The sequence below is a fragment of the Hibiscus syriacus genome, unplaced genomic scaffold (genome assembly GCF_006381635.1).
Source record: "Hibiscus syriacus cultivar Baekdansim isolate YM2019G1 unplaced genomic scaffold, ASM638163v2 tig00000340_pilon, whole genome shotgun sequence".
NCBI lineage: Eukaryota > Viridiplantae > Streptophyta > Magnoliopsida > Malvales > Malvaceae > Hibiscus > Hibiscus syriacus.
The window spans coordinates 2,516,431-2,535,984 of record NW_024061783.1 but is presented as its reverse complement, the minus strand read 5'-3'; the positions used below and the strand labels follow the sequence as shown (position 1 = coordinate 2,535,984).

The 19,554-nt window shown below is 32.2% G+C and overlaps 2 protein-coding genes across 2 annotated transcripts; one reads left to right on the top strand and one right to left on the bottom strand.

The window, feature by feature from the left end:
* The first annotated feature begins 8,476 nt into the window (after positions 1-8,476).
* LOC120202467 (transmembrane protein 208 homolog) lies at positions 8,477-10,454 on the top strand. The gene is made up of 5 exons (XM_039202881.1): positions 8,477-8,627; positions 9,286-9,479; positions 9,704-9,788; positions 10,003-10,068; positions 10,158-10,454. The coding sequence occupies exons 1-5, from the start codon at positions 8,544-8,546 to the stop codon at positions 10,248-10,250; spliced, it is 522 nt and encodes a 173-aa protein (XP_039058812.1). The 5' UTR covers positions 8,477-8,543; the 3' UTR covers positions 10,251-10,454.
* LOC120202456 (pleiotropic drug resistance protein 3-like) lies at positions 10,365-17,959 on the bottom strand. Its single transcript, XM_039202874.1, is given in 26 exon segments — positions 10,365-10,454; positions 10,499-10,785; positions 10,951-11,205; positions 11,302-11,473; positions 11,568-11,761; positions 11,763-11,796; positions 11,973-12,106; positions 12,207-12,290; positions 12,393-12,683; positions 12,777-13,109; positions 13,258-13,331; positions 13,419-13,553; positions 13,645-13,798; positions 13,915-14,018; positions 14,102-14,262; positions 14,352-14,665; positions 14,790-15,071; positions 15,163-15,464; positions 15,587-15,677; positions 15,753-15,806; positions 15,909-15,985; positions 16,077-16,236; positions 17,158-17,242; positions 17,324-17,412; positions 17,505-17,628; positions 17,720-17,959. Coding segments are annotated over 25 exon segments (4,182 nt in total). The 5' UTR covers positions 17,932-17,959; the 3' UTR covers positions 10,365-10,454; positions 10,499-10,518.
* Between the last annotated feature and the right edge of the window lie 1,595 nt (positions 17,960-19,554).

The window sequence follows — 19,554 nt, the reverse complement described above, 5'->3', positions numbered from 1 at the left end:
GACCAAATTGTAAAGTTTCAGAATTTGGTGACTAAAGTATAAGAATGAAATAGTTCAATGATTATTGGATATATATGATGAAGGTTATTTAGTAATTAGTAAAGGAAATAAAGGGCAAAGGGTCAATTGACCAAGAAATGAATAAAAAATGGGATTGGTAAGGATAAAGGCACGTGGAAAGGGAGAGAGTTCTCCAGAGTTCTCTTCTCCTTTCTTCTTCTTCTTCTTCTTCACGTGGAAGCCAAGAGCCAAAGGTAAGTTTCTTTGTTTATAATTGAATTGTTGATTTTAAGGTTGGGTTTTAATTATTAGATGATAACTAAGCTTAAGGAAAGCTTAAATCATCTTAAAAGCAAAAGATGGTGGAGTTAGGAGAGATTGAAGATTTAGAGTTTACAAATGAAATCTTGGAATAAAGTTCATTTCTTAGATTGGAAGTTAAATTTGACTTGTCAATGGTTAAATTAAGAGATTTGGAGTGATAGAATTGGATTTAGATCATATAGAAAATTTGGTATGATTCTTGAATCTCATAAAGAAGATAGGATTTTGAGGTTAAAGATGATTTACATGGATATAAGTTGGTTCAAGTTATAGTAGTTGATTTTAATTTCATAAGAGGGGCTTAAAATAGAAGAATTAAGGGAAGAGTTGATGATTTACGTGCTAAAATGTCAGTTCTGGGCAATGTGCATCGATGCACATTCATTGTGCACCGATGCATCGATGATAAATACCAGAAATTGTTTAAGGTGCATCGATGCATGAATTTAAATAGAAAACATCGAATGGGATTTATGCATCGATGCATAAGGAGTGCATCGATGCATCCCCATTAAATACAAACATCGAATAGGATTTATGCATCGATGCATGGTGTAGTGCATCGATGCATACCTTCATTAAAAGATGAAATTGGCTTTTCTTTGAGACTAAGGAGTGATAGTTTCGAATATATCAATCAGTATACTGATAAGTATTAATGTATTATTATGTAGATATAGAATGAAAGCTTATTCCGGAACAAACTAAGGATTAGGATTGATTCAAACAACGAGGCCCAGGTGAGTGCATACTAGTGATATGTAGTGTTTAATGGAAATAAGACTTGCGATGAGTCTATTTCCTAGAGTAATATGCATGAAGTCATGGACATGATTATGTGTAGTTATAATTATATGTGGTTATCTGTATTATATTGATTGTATGTATGCATGACTAAAGATAAGGATATGCTTTGTATATGTTATATGATGTATGTAAGACTTTAATATGTAATAATGGAAGAACATGAAATAAGTTATATGGTAGAGTCATATGAAATGAAATGAACATGAGAGAATAAGATAATCAAGTATAAGTTATATGATATGGTATAAGTAATTATACGAGAAATATTAGGAGACTCTAAGAGAATAGTATGAATTCGAGGGCATAAATAAGGATACATAAGTAATATAGGGAAGATTGATAAATTAAAGGAAACTATGGTTTATGTATTATAGTGAAGAGCTACAAAGTTTTATTAAAGAGTATTGTGGAAGTCATGAGAAATTGAACTAAATAAATAGATGGTTGATGTGAATAAAAAGGGAAAATGATATAAAATAAGTTATGAAATTATAGGAATATAGAAGATAAGTCGAGAGATGTAGGGAAATAGAAATATATGTTTATTAAGGGTCATAGGAGAACAAGTATATGTAATATGATAATGAAATATAAGACTATGTGGATACATGGTTATGAGATAAAATATGTAATAATAGGAAACTATGATGAAAGTGAGTTTATAAGAATTGATATGAACTAGGTAAACATGGGTAACAGTATATGCATAATGGAAACATGAGTTGGACAAGTACTTAGTGGTATGATTTATTATGAGAATTAGTATAATGGAGCTATATGAAAAAATTATAATGAATATATGAAATTGAATTAAGTAAAGAGATTAAATTAGTACCTAAATAAAAATACTATTAAATGATATATGTTTAGAAATACAGCATAATTTATAATCTATGGGAATACAAAGAAATAGAGCATAAGGTAGATAATATGATATCCGTTATTATATATCTATATGATATATGTCATCAGGTAATATGAAAGAACTCTGAAAATTGATATAAGCTAGGAGGAAGTGTTCTATGTGTTATATGTAGCATATATGATCTTATGTGAACAAGATATGATAAGTATGTTTACATGAATAAATGTGATTGGGTGAGAAATGATAGAAATTATATGAAAACATGATATATGTGACATGAGAATGATATGAAAATGATCTACGTGTAAGTGAAGCTATGTGATACGTGATATGGGAAGTGAATTACAAGTTTATGTGAAATGATAAGTATAAAAGAAAATGCCCATGTTATGTGTCTTGAGAGCTAGGGGTATAGTTGGCATGCCAAGAGTAGAGGGTCTACGCGGTCCTTCGGGACAATATTCTACGCGGTCCTTCGGGATATATATATATTCTTTGGAACATGTGTGAAGTCTGGTGAGACACATATATGATCCCTAGCATATGTATATGATTCTTAAGGAATTCTATGTGGTCCTTATGGACATCATTATATGGCACTACGGTGCAATTCTACGCGGCACTTCGGTGCATTTATACGAGCTGTAGTGACAGCATAGTGCACAACCTCACAATACTCAGATACCTTAGGTTCTCAATATGATATCATGGGTCAAGAAACTCATTAATACAAATTCATGAATGTTAAAGTAATATGCTTACAGGTATGGATATTGGTGATATGAGAACAATGTATGTGATATATGTATATGATTTGTGATATGATGAATTATGTGTATGTATGTAATTACTGTAATTAATCTGATATGAGTTTATAGGATACGAAGAATGCATGGTATTGGTATAACATGATAGAACAGAATATGCATGTATTGATATATGTTATAAAGTGCATTATAAGTTGTTATGCCTCACTAAGTCTTCGACTTAGCGTGTGATTGTTTCACACGTAGGTTTCGAGAAGAGTAAAGAGTAATGCGGAGCAAGACAGGTCAGTTCTCCTTACCAAATGTCGGATCAGAAAATATATGTACTGTTCATAGAGTGTAGTTGGCATGTAGTCTAAAGATATAAATTGTATGAACTCTGATATATTTTGTAAACGTTTTGAATAAGTTAAATGTTATCAAAGTTTTTAAATTACTCACTATTTTATACGAATAAATGTTTGAAAAGTCAATGTGATTATGTGTTGGTTATAACTATATGTGATTATATGTATTACATTGATTGTATGTATGCATGGCTAAAGATAATGATATGATTTGTATATGTTATATGATTTATGTAAGACTTTATTATGTAATAATGGAAGAACATGAGATAAGTTATATGATAGAGTCATAAGAAATGAAATGAACATGAGAGAATAAGATAATCAAGTATAAGTTATATGATATGGTATAAGTGATTATATGAGAAATGTTAGGAGACTCTAAGAGAATAGTATGAATTCGAAGGCATAAATAAGGATACATAAGTAATATAGGGAAGATTGATAAATTAAAGGAAACTATGGTTTATGTATTATAGTGAAGAGCTACAAAGTTTTATTAAAGAGTATTGTGGAAGTCATGAGAAATTGAACTAAATAAATAGATGGTTTATGTGAATAAAAAGGGAAAATGATATAAAATAAGTTATGAAATTATAGGAATATAGAAGATAAGTCGAGAGATGTAGGGAAATAGAAATATATGTTTATTAAGGGTCATAGGAGAACAAGTATATGTAATATGATAATGAAATATAAGACTATGTGGATACATGGTTATGAGATAAAATATGTAATAATAGGAAAATATGATGAATGTGAGTTTATAAGAAGTGATATGAACTAGGTAAACATGGGTAACAATATATGCATAATGGAAACATGAGTTGGACAAGTACTTAGTGGTATGATTTATTATGAGAATTAGTATAATGGAGCTATATGAAAAGATTATAATGAATATAAATTGAATTAAGTAAAGAGATTAATTAGTACCTAAATAAAAATACTATTAAATGATATATGTTTATAAATACAGCATAATTTATAATCTATGGGAATACAAAGAAATAGAGCATAAGGTAGATATATGATATCCGTTATTATATATCTATATGATATATGTCATCAGGTAATATGAAAGAACTCTAAAAATTGATATAAGCTAGGAGAAAGTGTTTTATGTGTTATATGAAGCATATATGATCATATGTGAACAAGATATGATATGTATGTTTATATGAATATCTGAGAAATGATCTAAGCTATATGATATGATATGTGTGATTATGTGCACTTTGTGATAAATGTTATATGATATGGATCTATGTAACTACGTGAGAAATATAAGCTATGTGACATGTAAATGTGACTCATATGAAAATGTTCTATGAGTAATTGAACTATGTGTTATGTGAAATGATAAGTATAAAAGAAAATGCCCATGTTATGTGTCTTGAGAGCTAGGGGTATAGTTGGCATGCCAAGAGTAGAGGGTCTACGCGGTCCTTCGGGACAATATTCTACGCGGTCCTTCGGGATATATATATATTCTTTGGAACATGTGTGAAGTCTGGTGAGACACATATATGATCCCTAGCATATGTATATGATTCTTAAGGAATTCTATGTGGTCCTTATGGACATCATTATATGGCACTACGGTGCAATTCTACGCGGCACTTCGGTGCATTTATACGAGCTGTAGTGACAGCATAGTGCACAACCTCACAATACTCAGATACCTTAGGTTCTCAATATGATATCATGGGTCAAGAAACTCATTAATACAAATTCATGAATGTTAAAGTAATATGCTTACAGGTATGGATATTGGTGATATGAGAACAATGTATGTGATATATGTATATGATTTGTGATATGATGAATTATGTGTATGTATGTAATTACTGTAATTAATCTGATATGAGTTTATAGGATACGAAGAATGCATGGTATTGGTATAACATGATAGAACAGAATATGCATGTATTGATATATGTTATAAAGTGCATTATAAGTTGTTATGCCTCACTAAGTCTTCGACTTAGCGTGTGATTGTTTCACACGTAGGTTTCGAGAAGAGTAAAGAGTAATGCGGAGCAAGACAGGTCAGTTCTCCTTACCAAATGTCGGATCAGAAAATATATGTACTGTTCATAGAGTGTAGTTGGCATGTAGTCTAAAGATATAAATTGTATGAACTCTGATATATTTTGTAAACGTTTTGAATAAGTTAAATGTTATCAAAGTTTTTAAATTACTCACTATTTTATACGAATAAATGTTTGAAAAGTCAATGTGACACTTCGGACTTGTATCCGGGTCGGATACGGGTTGGGGGTGTTACAATTCTACTAGCGAATTTAATTTATTTTAATTTAATAATTTTATTTTGAACCAAATGAAAAGAAAATTGAAAAAGATGAAATAAGGAAGCAAGGGATCAAGCCCAAGATAATTGAGAAGTAAAGAAGAAGTTTAACCACTAAATCAAGCAAACCTTTTGGTTTAAATTGCATATGCCAAGTATAGTGAATACAAGTCTAAACTTAAATACTTATAATTTTATATATCTTAACTTAAATTCACATATTAAATTAAATTAACATCTTAACATTAAACTATATATTTTATTCTTATCATAACTTAAAAATATATTTATTCTTATTTTAACCTAAAATATATATTTTAATTTTTTATTAATTTTAAAAAATAATTTATTCTTACCTTAACTTAAATATTTATATTTTATTCTTATAATATTTTAAAACTAAGATAAAAATAATGTCTAAATTTTTAAATTAAATAAAAAATAAAATATACTTTTTTAAATAAAATAAAATATACATATTTAATTTAAAAATAAGAATAATATATATATTTGACGTTAAAATAAGGATAAAATATATTTAATAATTTAAGGTAAGACTAGAATATATTTAATCATTTAAGTTAAGAACATCATAATATATGTAATAAGTTAAAATAAAAAATATATATACTTTTTAAAATTTAAGATAAAAATAAAATATATTTTTAAGTTAGGATAAGATTATAATATAATTTAAGTTAAAATAAAAATAAAATTTATTTTTAGGTTAAGACAAGAATAAAATATATTTAATAATTCAAAATAAAAATAAAAATATTTTTAATATTAATACGTGAATTTAAGTTAAAATATAGAGTATTATACAAAATATTAAGAATTTAAGTTTATATTAATATACAAAATATATATCATATGTAGCCTATTATATACTAAGTAATCAGCTTGGTTCAATGGTTGGAAGGTTGCTTCATCAACCCCAAAAACCCAAATTCGATTTTCCCTCTCCCTTATTTCAACAACTTTAATTTTCTTTTCACCAAAGGATGACACGTGTCATGATATTTGACACTAATGACATGTGGCACGATCTGATTCGTATATTAAATTTATTTTAATTTATTAAAATTATGATCAAATTGATAGAATATATAAGTAATAGTGACCAAATGTATAATTATACCAATTTTACTAACTATCACATCATCACTTTCGTTAACTGTTAACGGCTAGTGGCTTGATTGAATGCATTTAAATAGTTGGGTGACCTAATTGACAAGAATTCAAAAATGATGGTCAAAATGAAAAGGGGTTATAGTTGGGTGTTCACTGGTATAGTTTACCCCATAAATTAAGTACAAGTGTATTCAAATATGTAGAGCTTAATTATTATTTTTTATTAAGCTAAGGTGATTACAATGTAACACCCTAAATTCCAGGTTAGTAGTTTCGAGTTTACCCGAGAGTTATGTGGGTTTCGAAGGTTTCATAATTAGAGTCGTTGGACCGAGTATGGGCTTAATTGAGTTGGATTTGAGCTCAATTAGTCAGAAAATAGGTTTTTGAATTGTAGAAAAACGAGGAGGGACCTATAGTATAATTATCTCATTTTTAAAAAGACGAAAGTTTTTATCTTTTTTATCTCCTTCTTCTTTTTATTTCTTCATTTTTTCCCTCTCATTCTTCCTCTCCAAATTCCATAGCTCAAAGGTAAATTCTTGAGCCTTTCTCATACTTCAAATTTGTCCATAATCCTTTCATCAGCATTGTTTTAAGGATTTAAGCTTTGGGTTTCTTATTTTACAAGAGAAAATGGGTTTGGAGAGTTCAAATGCAAACACATAAGAGAAAAAAACAGAGTAGTTGAAGAAAAGAACTTCATTTCGAATTTCTAAGCTAAGGTATTGTATTTGCAATCCTTTGTTGTGTTATGAAACTCCTAAACATAATGCCTTGTTGGGTATTTGGGGATTTGAGTATATTTGGGGGTTTGCTTGATTCTTGTTTTAGATAACGCTTTTAGTATAAAGTTTGTGTTTTGATAGTGTTAAATGACCCTAAATAAGCCCCTTAAGGTTTAGAAGTTGATTTGAGACCAAACTAGAGTTTTTGAGAGGATTTTTTAGTGTTTCCCGAGCCTATTTCTAGGTTTTCTGGGTTAGGTATCAATATTAGATGAACAATATCGATATTGGTTGAACTGGATCAATTTTTGGACATTTTATAATGGGAGTATCGATATTCTAAAGAGGAGTATCGATATTATAACCCTGGTATCGATACTGAAGGTAACAATATCAATACTAAGGGTAAAATTTGCAATCCAGTAGCCATTTTGGTACCGATACTCATAGGAGTGTCGATACTTGACCCAAAGTATCGATACCGCAAACAGAATATCGATATTACCCCTTTTGGATGGTTAGAATTGACCTCGTTAAGGACTATAAGAGCTAAGGATTTTCCATAATGGTGGAACTTAGTTCTTGAGAGACATAAATTGCCAAAGGGGCCTAGAAAACACTCATAGGAGTGGATTACAACAGAAGTAACCATACTAGATGAAATACTTCTGAGTATCTCCAATCGAACATGTATTGAGTAATTGTGAATGAAGGATCATTCTGAAAGATGTGTCAGCGGGTGAGACGATGAACGACGTGACTAGCGTCATAGAGGAAAGTGAGTACCACATGAACTCCTAAAATCAAAGATGTGTAAGTTCCCTCTACCGGTTCAAGGGCAAACCGATAAGAAGTGTAACAAGAACAACTAGGGATTCATTGTCAGTGAACTAATCTCCGAATCGAGTGTTGGACTAGTTGAAAAGGAAAAAGGAGATCCTTGAATTTAAAAGTGATGGTACTACATACTCTCAAACAGTTAACATTGAACGTTCATACTATTGGTATTTATGGTGCTTGAACATGGAATCTCAAGGAGTTACAATAATTTCTTTAATACTGAAGTCGTTCGGTTCGTACACTGCATATTTTATTAGACATATTTTTTAATGAAAAAAATATAATAATCTGGTGACAAGTGGTATAAGAACAATTATTTATTTATCTCTCTCTTTGAGGCCTCCTCCTCCCGGTCTGTTTGATTGTTATCGAATCTAGAGTGAAAGTCGTTGACCAGTCGCGGAAAGAGATCGAGAAATGGCAAATCAAGGTGCCAAGAAGCGTACGGAAGAGAATGCTCGCCATATGAGCAATCTGCGTCGCCTCATAGTTGCCTGCAATGTACGCTCTCATCATCTTCTTGGTCTTATTATTATTTCCCTTAAATTCTTCAAGTTATGACTTATTTATCTTTTAAATTAATTCCAAGTATTATATCCTGATTAAATTAGATTTGTTAATGAATAACTCAGTACGTTATAACACCATGATCTACAATCAGGAAGAAAATAGAAATGAATTTTTCCTGTTTCTTGTATACATCCCTTCGTTGACTATTAAGTTAATCTTATAATTGTTTTCGGATCTAGCATGAGTAATTGTGCTAATTCTGTTAATTACTAGAATTGGAATATGTACAAAGCAATGATCTTGTAAGTCCTTAAGCATTGGAAGTTGGAGCCCAGTGTAAGTTTTTTTCTTGGTAGGTTCTATCATCAATTTTTCTTCTTCTTTAGTAATCTGTAGAAAAGATGCAATATGTTTTTCGTTTAACTTTGTAGATTTTATTTTGAGCCTTTGAAAAACGTTTTCTTAATTAGCTTTTGTTTTGACATACCACCACATCAGATTTCTTACAATTGTTCTCACTTTTAGTCAATGTGGAGATTGATTGTTGTTGGGTTAAGTACTATTTAATTTTCTTGTCTTTGTAGTTGGATTCTAAACTTGTTAATTATCTTACTTTTTGGGGTTAATGTTCTAATTTTCTTTTATGTGGGTTATCTATGTCTTGGTTAGGATGTTGATCTTCCATTTCTCAATCACATGGAAGCATTGGGTTGGTCTACTTTTAACATCTGTAGCTTACTTCTTCCCCTATCAACAACTTGCCCGGATGGCAAAACCTTCTTACGCTGATGATGGAGAGCTTCTTGATGATGGATTTGATATGAGCGTTGGCGGAATATGTGGGTACGAAATTTCAATGTTTTATCTTATTTTCACCTTAATTTCAATGTGTCTGCCAATATGTTCTTTAGCTTATTTGTTGGATAGTTTAAATCTTTATGTTCATATATAAGTCTTTTGAGTTATGAATTAGTTCAATCTATTGTCTATTTGTCTTATGATCTCTGTGTGTGTGTGTTTCTGTATGTACTAAATATCCCCACCTTACGGTTGCTAGTTTCTTGCAGCTATTTACATGATATTATCTACATTACAAATTTTGTGCAACTAGCATCCATTATATCTGACAAGTTTTGGTATACGTATCTTGTGGTAAGTTCTCTTTACCTGGTTGCTCATGGAAATCAATCTGATACTTCCATCCTTTGCTCTGCTTTTGGAATTAAAGCGTATAATTTGGAACGAAAGTATGTTGCTAATTTCATTACACTAGCAGAATATCATTTTGGTATAGTAGCCCCATATTGGTAGCTTAATACTACCCCATGTTCCTCGGATGGTTATGGAGTTATTTGTTGCTTTTCAGATACCAGCATTTGGAGCATATAAATCTTTCGGGTTCATTAGTGGATTTCTATCACAGGGCTCAGAGGTATGTCCGGTTTCTACACCCTCGTATTATTCCGCAGGGCAACCGTAAAATTCATATATCGATATTTGTAAGATTGTTTGTTCGATTAGGGAGAGGTGGAGGATGAAAAGACTAGAAAGAAAAGGGAAAAGATGGAGAGGAAGGCCTCAAGGCCACAGCTTGTCAAGACTAGAAATAGATGAGTGTTTCCCCAAGCCCAGTACTTCAGTTGAAAATCCAGAGGTTGCTTTCAAAAGAACACAATTGGTACAAGCACAGAGGTTCCTAGTGAAAACAACATGATCCAGCCAAGGTTTTGTTACATATATGAAGGAAACCATAGATTTATTAAACCCAAGTTACACATGAATACAAAGAATTCTGAACAATTTATTGAAAATTCGTGTTAATTACATGTTAATTTCTTACTACAAATTACTATTCTCTTGTTCCAAGAGCGGGAAGACGATTTTATCTTCGCTCGAAGTTCAAACGGTTGATAAAGAATGCAAAAAGTGATGAAAAAATTAAGGGATAGCAGAAGAGAACAGCAGCAGAAACAGCAATGTGATGATTTCCAAACCCAAAATACTGCTCTAACAAAGTAGATACTGTTGTAGTTTCATTATATACCATAAGTTCACCATTATCATCTCCATATTGTGAAGTCAGCAGCAAGTTTAAAGTCCAAGATGTTGGCAGTAAATAATACATCCAGATCCACCAGCTTGGTATTTTCTGCACAAACCAACAACGAAACTACGGTTCAAATCCGGACATCTGTAACCCCTTTTCCTATCTTCAAACTATCGAAATTGAAGGATGACAACAAGATTTACTCTTTTATGAGCAATGACATGCAAAAGAGTGTTTAAAGATCAAAACTAGAGGGAGAATACTAACCAGTTTAGGAAGCAAAAAGCCAGAGAAAAGATTAGTCAATGGATAGCAAGTAGAGGTTAAAGCTCCAGCTATTGCAATATTCGGTGTCAAAGAGACAAGAAGCATTCCTAAAAAGCTGAAGGTCAGCAGTGTAGAGAAGATGGCATAGAAGTACCAAAACACCTTATATGCCGTCACATAGTATCCTATCATACTATATGTGATTATCACAAACACTACAGCTTGTGCACATAGGTAGGGAATCTCGATCAACACCTGCAATATAGGTCCGACAATTAATTCGTATTACTTTTACGTGTTATAATTGTGCTCAGCGTATTATACATTGATAAGTTTGTGTATTCGTGTTACCTGTGCAAGAGCATAAGACCAGGAAGAGTACATCCCAGCGAATCTTTCTCGATACATAACGACTCTCTCGGTTGCCACAGATGGTTGAACAGCTGAGCCGCTGTTGCTTCCAAGGAACATCACAGCTCCATACATTGAACCAAAAATGTTGAATAAATTCTGCTGGTTGTTTCTGTAGTGGGAAAAAAAGAAGATTAAAGTTAATGTATCTGCAGAATTACAACCCATAAAAGTATCGACTCCTTTACAAATTTACCCAGACTTACATTTTACTTCCTTGGTCCCAAAAGAGGATGCCTAGAGTCAACGAAATTACAATAGTGAACACGAAACGCATCAAGTTGTATGAAGGATTTCTCCAATAAGATAAATGCAGTTTCCATAGGCAATTTTTGATCTGTCCCCAATAGTTTTGGGCATATTGGGTTGGAAAATACACATCTTTGGAACCTGGAGGGGGGATTACTCAGTTGCCTTACAAGCTCTTTATTGTTCCTACCAAAAAATAAAATAAAATCTATCACTTGGAAGTTCATAAATATCCACTAATCCTACCACAAAATGAACAGTGGAAGGTATAAAAATGAATATGCATGTAAAGAGGAAATCACTGGCTCCTGGTTCAACTTTAGAAAATACAAAAATCACCAAAGCGTTCTAATTTAACTTACTCATACAAGGCAGAACTCTTGTAAATTTCAGAAAAATCGATTCCTAGTTCAGATTCTACTGAAGATGAAGTAGCCTCTAGCATCCATGTCGCCGGGTTGCAATTATCTTTGATCTTGGTCACCCCAGGTATATTCTGCCACGAAGAGTATAGAAGTAAAAAAATTATGTCCAGAAAGCAATTAGTGTAGTATACATTAATCAGAGAATGAAAAGGCCAAAAGTGCGTAACTAACCTCGAAGTATTCTATAACCTTACTAGAATTTTGTCCCAATGGTCCACAGTAGATTAAACTCCCACCATTTTTTAGATAAATCAACTGCAATGAACATTAGCATGAATATGAAAGAGAAGTGGAGGACTCGTTTTATTAAACTTTTTCTTGATGGCAAGGAGCGGTCAAATAAATCGGATTTTTCACCTCATCGAATGCTTCAAATATGTCAATGCTTGGTTGGTGGATTGTGCAAACAATTGTTCTACCTGTATCAACTACATTCTTCACAGCACGCATGACAATGGCCGCAGCTCTTGCATCTAGACTTGTGGTAGGTTCATCCATGAATATTATGGAAGGATTAGCAACGAGTTCCACAGCAATTGTGAGTCGTTTCCGTTGCTCAGTTGATAGTCCACTAAGACCAGGTGTGCCAACTAAAGCATCCTCCATTCCATCAAGTTCAATTGTCTCGATAACTTCTTGCACAAATTTCTGCAAAATCCGGTAAAGCGGCATATTTAAGACAAATTATCTCCAAACTTAGGTAGCCAAATATCATCATTTCTCACATCTTTCGAGACTTACAGTTTTAGTTTTTGAATCAATACAAGCGGGAAGGCGCATCCAAGCAGAAAAAATCAAAGATTCTTTTACTGTGATTTGAGGAGAATGTATATCATTTTGCTCACAATAACCTGATATCCTAGCAAATGTTTCTTGAACTTTAGGATAACCATTTGCTCTGATTTCGCCTTCTATGTATCCTATAGTTTTCCTCCCTGCCAGAACATCGAGAAGAGTAGTTTTTCCAGCTCCACTAGGACCCATCAGGGCTGTTAGAACACCAGGCTTGGCTGCTCCAGTGATATCTGACAGTATTTGGAGTTTCCTCTGAACATATCCTTCTTTTCTCATCTCCTAACATAATGAAAACAATGCACCAATAATGATATTAATATTCTTGTGTCATCCAACGGCTCATAAGTTGACATTATACAGGTGCATGAATGTTTATCAGTTAATGGTGTCTCCAGTACAAGTCTTATATTCCAAATCAACTCTTTACCTGAGGTGTGTCAACATAGTATTGTACATTTTGAAATGTTAATGTTGACGGATCAAAAGGTAACACCATCTTCACTGTGATAAGAAACAAGGTAGACATGAATACATAGTTTAAATGAGGCTGCAAAAGTGATTCGATGAAATGAAGATAAAAGAATAAACCTTTACTAGATTCTTCCTTTTTACGGGAATGTGAAAAGCTAGACACGTCTTCCATATCTGCACCATTGAGAGAATCTCCTTTCTTTACTGTGGAAAGCTTTTCGTGTGAAATGACAACTCGAGAATATCCAGGGGCTGAACCAAATTTTAACAAGAGAAAAATGAACAACCATGTATTTCTTATTCTGAAGAACAATCAAACAAAATGGGAAAAAGTGGAACATACACTTCAAGAAACTTAAGGCCAAAGTAAATCCAAGGTTCCAGACTAAAGCAAACCCAAGTAAGACACCAATTGAAATCCAGAAAAAGTACTCCTCAAAGTAAAATCCATGGCTTTTCAGTGTTTCTTGTCCTATTGTAGAATTCATTGTCAGGACCTGTAAAGTGAACAAAGAATTGAGTACATTAATCAGATAAGAATAAGAAAAACAGCATGAAAATCGGTGTATTTAATATTAAGATAGTGTAGGCAAAAACTAGAAATGTTCATTACCCTTTGCCATCTTGGAGCATGAAATTCATTTCCTGAGAGGCCTATGGTAGCATATGTGAGAGGGGAAACCCAAAACGCCCACCTCAACCAGCTTGGCATGAACGCTGTAACCAAAGCACTTAGATTAATGAATCATAATCATGTTTGGTAGTTTATTTCATACTTATAAGAGAGATGAGAACATTACATTGTGGGATGATAAAGCCACAAAATATCAATTCCAAGAAAAGTAGAAGAGTGCCAATTGCTACTGAACAATCCATAGTTTGGCAGACTGATGCCAAGAAACGGTACATGGATGCCGATGATATTTGCACGGAAAAATATATAAGGAACTGGCGGAAGAATCTGAATAGAAGGTAAAGGATAAGAAAACCTGACATAAATTTTCTCAGGAGTGCTATCTGATAAAATTATAACTTTTGAAACTCACTTACCTCCCAACTTCAGGGCTGTATCCCATTACATAATACGTAAGGGATGTCCAAACCAGGGATTGAACAAATGAAATAGGAATCTTTAAAATAATAGATGGGATTGCATAAGCCCAAACTGGGTAAAAGTGCAACATTTTCTGTTTGTAGAAAATTGAGAGTCTTGAAACAGTCAAATGTATCTCTGGAAATTCATCAACAACAAGTATCAGGAGCGCATAAAACATTGCTCCCAAGTAGTAATTTGCATGAAGGATATCAATATCCATCCCACTCTTAAGAAACACGGTCATTGTCACAATTGCAATGATGACAAGCTGCCATGAAAGAAGTTTTTTATGTTAGCAATCCATCAGCACAAACTACGTAGACTATCTCAATTTATGTTTCCAAACCAAAGCATAGACCATGATAAAATAAATAAATTAATAATTTCTTAACCTGAATTAATTTGAACATGTATAAAAATGAGTTCCTTCTCATGAGGAGATATTCTCTTGACATGCAAGCTCTGAAGATTTCCCATTTTGAAACAGAATAGTCATTAAAGGAAAGAGCATGCTTGTGGCATTGAGACTCATCATATGGCTCTAAGAGATCCTCGTTTATCCATTTTCCCAAGGGGGATTCTCTAAACAGCTTAGAGAACATATCAACAGAAACATACGAGTAGGGTAACTCAGTATTATGCCAATATTGTTCTTGATCTTTCCTGGATATGACCTACATAGTCAAATAGCAAAGAACTTCAAGTTGAAGAAATAAGACAAATTTTCTGGTGTTAGAAAAAAAAATTGAACAAGTGTTCCCTTACCTCTTGAAGGAAGTCCACAATCCCTTTCCTTTGAGGGCATCTGAAGCCACAGCTTTCGAAGAATTCGACAATGCCACCACGTGGTCCGTGATATATAACTTTTCCTTCACCCATCAATATAATATCATCAAATAGTTCAAAGGTTTCTGGTGCAGGCTGAAGCAGTGAGACCAACAAAGTTGCATCTGTGATATGCACCAGCTGCTGTAGACAAGCAATAATTTGATATGCTGTGGAACTGTCAAGGCCATTGGTTATTTCATCCATAAACAAAGTTTGTATGGGGCCAACAAGGATCTCCCCTGCACAATTTAGATACATTGTTGTGATATTAACATATATATATATATCAAAATTAAGAAGGTTCAATAGCTTAACTATCCAAAATTAAACGGTAATATGAATTGATTTGTTTTGTCACTACCTGTAGTCAACCTCTTCTTCTGTCCACCAGAGATACCTCTTCTTAGGGCATCTCCAACTATAGTACCGGCACAAATATCAAGTCCAAGAATCTGCAGAATCAAGAATCTGTTACTGGTCTTGCATTATAATAGGAAGCATGTCCAAGCTTTGTCGACAAAAATTACTTTTAGTATGTAGTCAGTTTGAAGAGTTCCCCTGGCCCCTTTCATGGATGTAGCCTATATGATCGAACAGAAGTGACCATATTATTCTTGACTGAATTTGATATCACCGGTCGAAATATAAAATAAAAACATATAAATGATCATGTTTAAATGTACCTTCATATAAGTATCGATAATCGGATCTGGAACGATACCTGCTTGCTTCTCCCTTCTGCTGACCTCCTTCAATAATTCTTCGTAACCGTAAAACAAGTGTTAGTTTTTAGCACCATTGGTTATTTAAGTTACAGATGAATGTTAGTTTGATGGAAAATGAAAGAACACCTTCTCGGCTGCCTAAACCCTGACAACGGGCTGAAAAATCGAGTGTTTCCCTGACTGTCATCTCCGAGATGTGCAGGTCATCTTGGCTTATATATGCTGAAGTTTTCTGTGGAACGAATTCTTCTAGTTTGTATCCATTGTAAGAAACTTCCCCGCTTACCTATTACAACCCAACCAAAAATATATATATATATCTTCAAACCATCTTATATATCACACCATCAATACATTTACATATGGATGCTCCATTTTACTTGTAGTTTGTGATTCAAATTTCATTTGATTCAGTCCGAAAAATTAACTTGAGAGTAACAAATGAATAAGACCATTGTGTTCGTACAATTATATATATATATATATGATTCTAAAGGTTTCACATATTCTCATGTAATCTTACTACAATTTAAAGTTGAATATAGTAAAAAAAATTCTATACTCGAGATTTTTTTCATTTGGAATATTCTACGTAAATCCATGTGTACATATTTTTATTTCTTCTTATTTATTATCGTTTAATTAAAATACTTCAATAGTAACAGTCATAAATTTAGCATACAACCAAAATACTTTAATAGTTTAGCTTAACATCTATAGTACATATTGTAGCTTGCGGCTTGCAATCAAACTAAAGCTCCATTTAGATGAATAGTAAGATTATTGTGTTTAGGAATTAAAAATACATTAAAAATAAAACTTTTTATAATTAAAAATAATATATTTATATAAGCTAAATTTTGACAATCTAAAATCTAGTTTTTTTTATAACTCAGTTGTGATTGGTTTTAAATTTTGTTATTCACTCAAAAATTTTAACATGTATTATTACATATGAAAAATTATCATATTTAATAATAAACTTTGTATACATTTTTATATAATCATATATAATTATCATTTTAGATAAATAAAAGTATTTATTAATTTTGAGAGAAAACCCTTTATCAACCAACCATAGTATATTAATATTAATTGTCATGGTATAAAGAATAAAAAGGGAGTATAGGATGAGACGAGGGGGTTGGCGGCACTTATAAGTTTTCGTCCTTTCGAATTTTATAAGTTTGATCTTTAAAATTACTACCTTGAGGGATGTGTTTAGATTCCCTGAAAGTGCCTTCAACAGCGTCGTCTTCCCGCATCCCGGAGGGCCGAGCAGCAGGCTCATCCTGCACAATCTCATTTGGTATAAACAACTTTTCACTTCTAAAATTACATACACATCGATCAAATTTCAAGCATAAAATTACCTTCCAGGCTTTATGCAGCCACTGATATCGTTAATAATGCTCATCTCTGCCCGGTGCGACTTTGAACCAAACAGCTTTACTGCAGGATACTGTCCAAGAACAAAATCAATAGTTCATGGATTATTTGATCTTTCAAAAAAAATTGCTTACGAAACCCAAAATCGCCTCCTTCGATACTTACAGTGACAATGCTCCGAAGAGAATTCCACAACGTGGGTAAAGGCTTCCCATGAATCACATCGCACTCCGCTTCCACGCTGAGATTTCTGAATCGCACCTCCACCGTCGGCAATTTGACGTCAACTCTGCAAAAATTAAACACGGAAACCAGTTTAGATTTGGCGTATAAATCCCGAAATTCATTATAGGAAATGGAGTTATACTGTTATAATTCACCTATCGAGTCTTTTTCTAGTCTTCTGCAACAACTGGAGGTTGTCTTTCTCGATGTTTTTGATGAGCTTCTCTATGAAAACATGGCGTTCGTCGGGTCTGAGCTTGCTAATATCTATTGGCACTTTTGCAGGAGTATCATTTGTTGAAGAACTTGACGCCAGCTCGACTCCATTCGGCTCCAATTCATCGCATACACGGCCCATGCTGCCCATACGTCCCAATAAATAGATGTATCTTCAGCTCTCCAATATAGTTTCAATATGTTTTCGAGTTAACGTACAGAGTTTCGAGCTTCGTTTATGAGAGAGCTATGGTTGCATGGCTAGTTCCACGCCTCCACCCCTTATATATATATTGGGCAAGGAGACGATCATACATAACCAGGAAATAATAAATTTTGGGTAAACTAAGCATTTGATCCTCAACTATCAGTTTTTATCCATTTCTACTTAAACATTCAATTTTTTCAAAAAAAATTACGTTAAATTTTGAATGAATACTAAAATGAAACAAAAACTAAATTTTAGGTATAATTTTAAAAAAATTAAAAATTTAAATACTAAAACAAACTAAAATTGATAATTTAAATACTAAAGTGTAATTTACCTTGGAGTTCAAAAAGAATAAAATGGAATTATGGTAATGATGAAATGTAATTGATACACCTTAATAATTCCACATTGGGTCATTATTAAAGTTAGGCAATTGTTAGGTTACTATTAATTAAACTTTGGTTTTAATTAATTAACTGCATAAGTGTTGACATATAAAAGGGTTCTAAGTAGTTAGCAATATTAATTACATAATTTACTATTTTCTCATTAAAGTTAAAACATTTAGTCTATCTATTTCTTTATTAGCTTTGGGCTCCTTCTTAGGGGTGTTCATTCGGTTAAAACGGTGGTCGATCGAACAGAGATACCCTTAACTGAATTAATCAAACTTTTTTTTCTTTAATCGTTAACCGAACCGAACTTTTTTTGAAAGTATTAACCGAACCGAATAAATTTCGGTTAATTTTTGAATTTACCGAAATTTTTTAGAATTTCGTATTTTAATTAAAAAAAATTAATTTAAAATTAATTTAAATAATATCTAATTAATTTGATTCAAACATTTTGCATTTAGTTTTGAGATTATTTTAATTAATTAATATTAATTTGGGTTTTAAATGAGTTTTAAATGGATTGGGTAAGCTAAGTCTCTTAATATAATTATATTTAAAGGTTAATTCGGTTAATTAACTGATTTCGAACCGAATTAACCGTTAATCGAATTATAAAAAAATCCTTAATTGTTCCCCGACCGAACTAATTCGGTGGCCGACCGAATTAATCGAACTAATTCGATTCGATCGGTTAATTCGGTTAAAACTGAATTTTGAACACCCCTACTCCTTCTTGATACTTACTTATTTTTGTTCATATTAATACATTTTTATCGTATTAAATTACATTTTTTTTATTTTCTCGTTAAACTTGAATCCTTATTAATATAATCGTTTCGGTAATAACTTATGTTTTTATGGATTTTATAAAAAAATATTATTAAATAATATTAGACCCACTCAAGCTATATCACTAAGATTTATTTGTGTGCTGTAATTAAAGATAATAATTTAACTTGAATTTGACAAGTTTGAACTCATCTGATACGATAGAGTTAATTTTATTTTAAAACAGAGTATGAGTCAATTCGAGTTGAATTTAGGAAAAAATTCTTCGACTCGTGAATCAACTTTTATAAATTTAAAGATAATTATTATAATACCTCTCTTTCTATAACTTTATTTAATTAAGTCTCTATTTTATCAAAATAAAATGATTGTATATTTA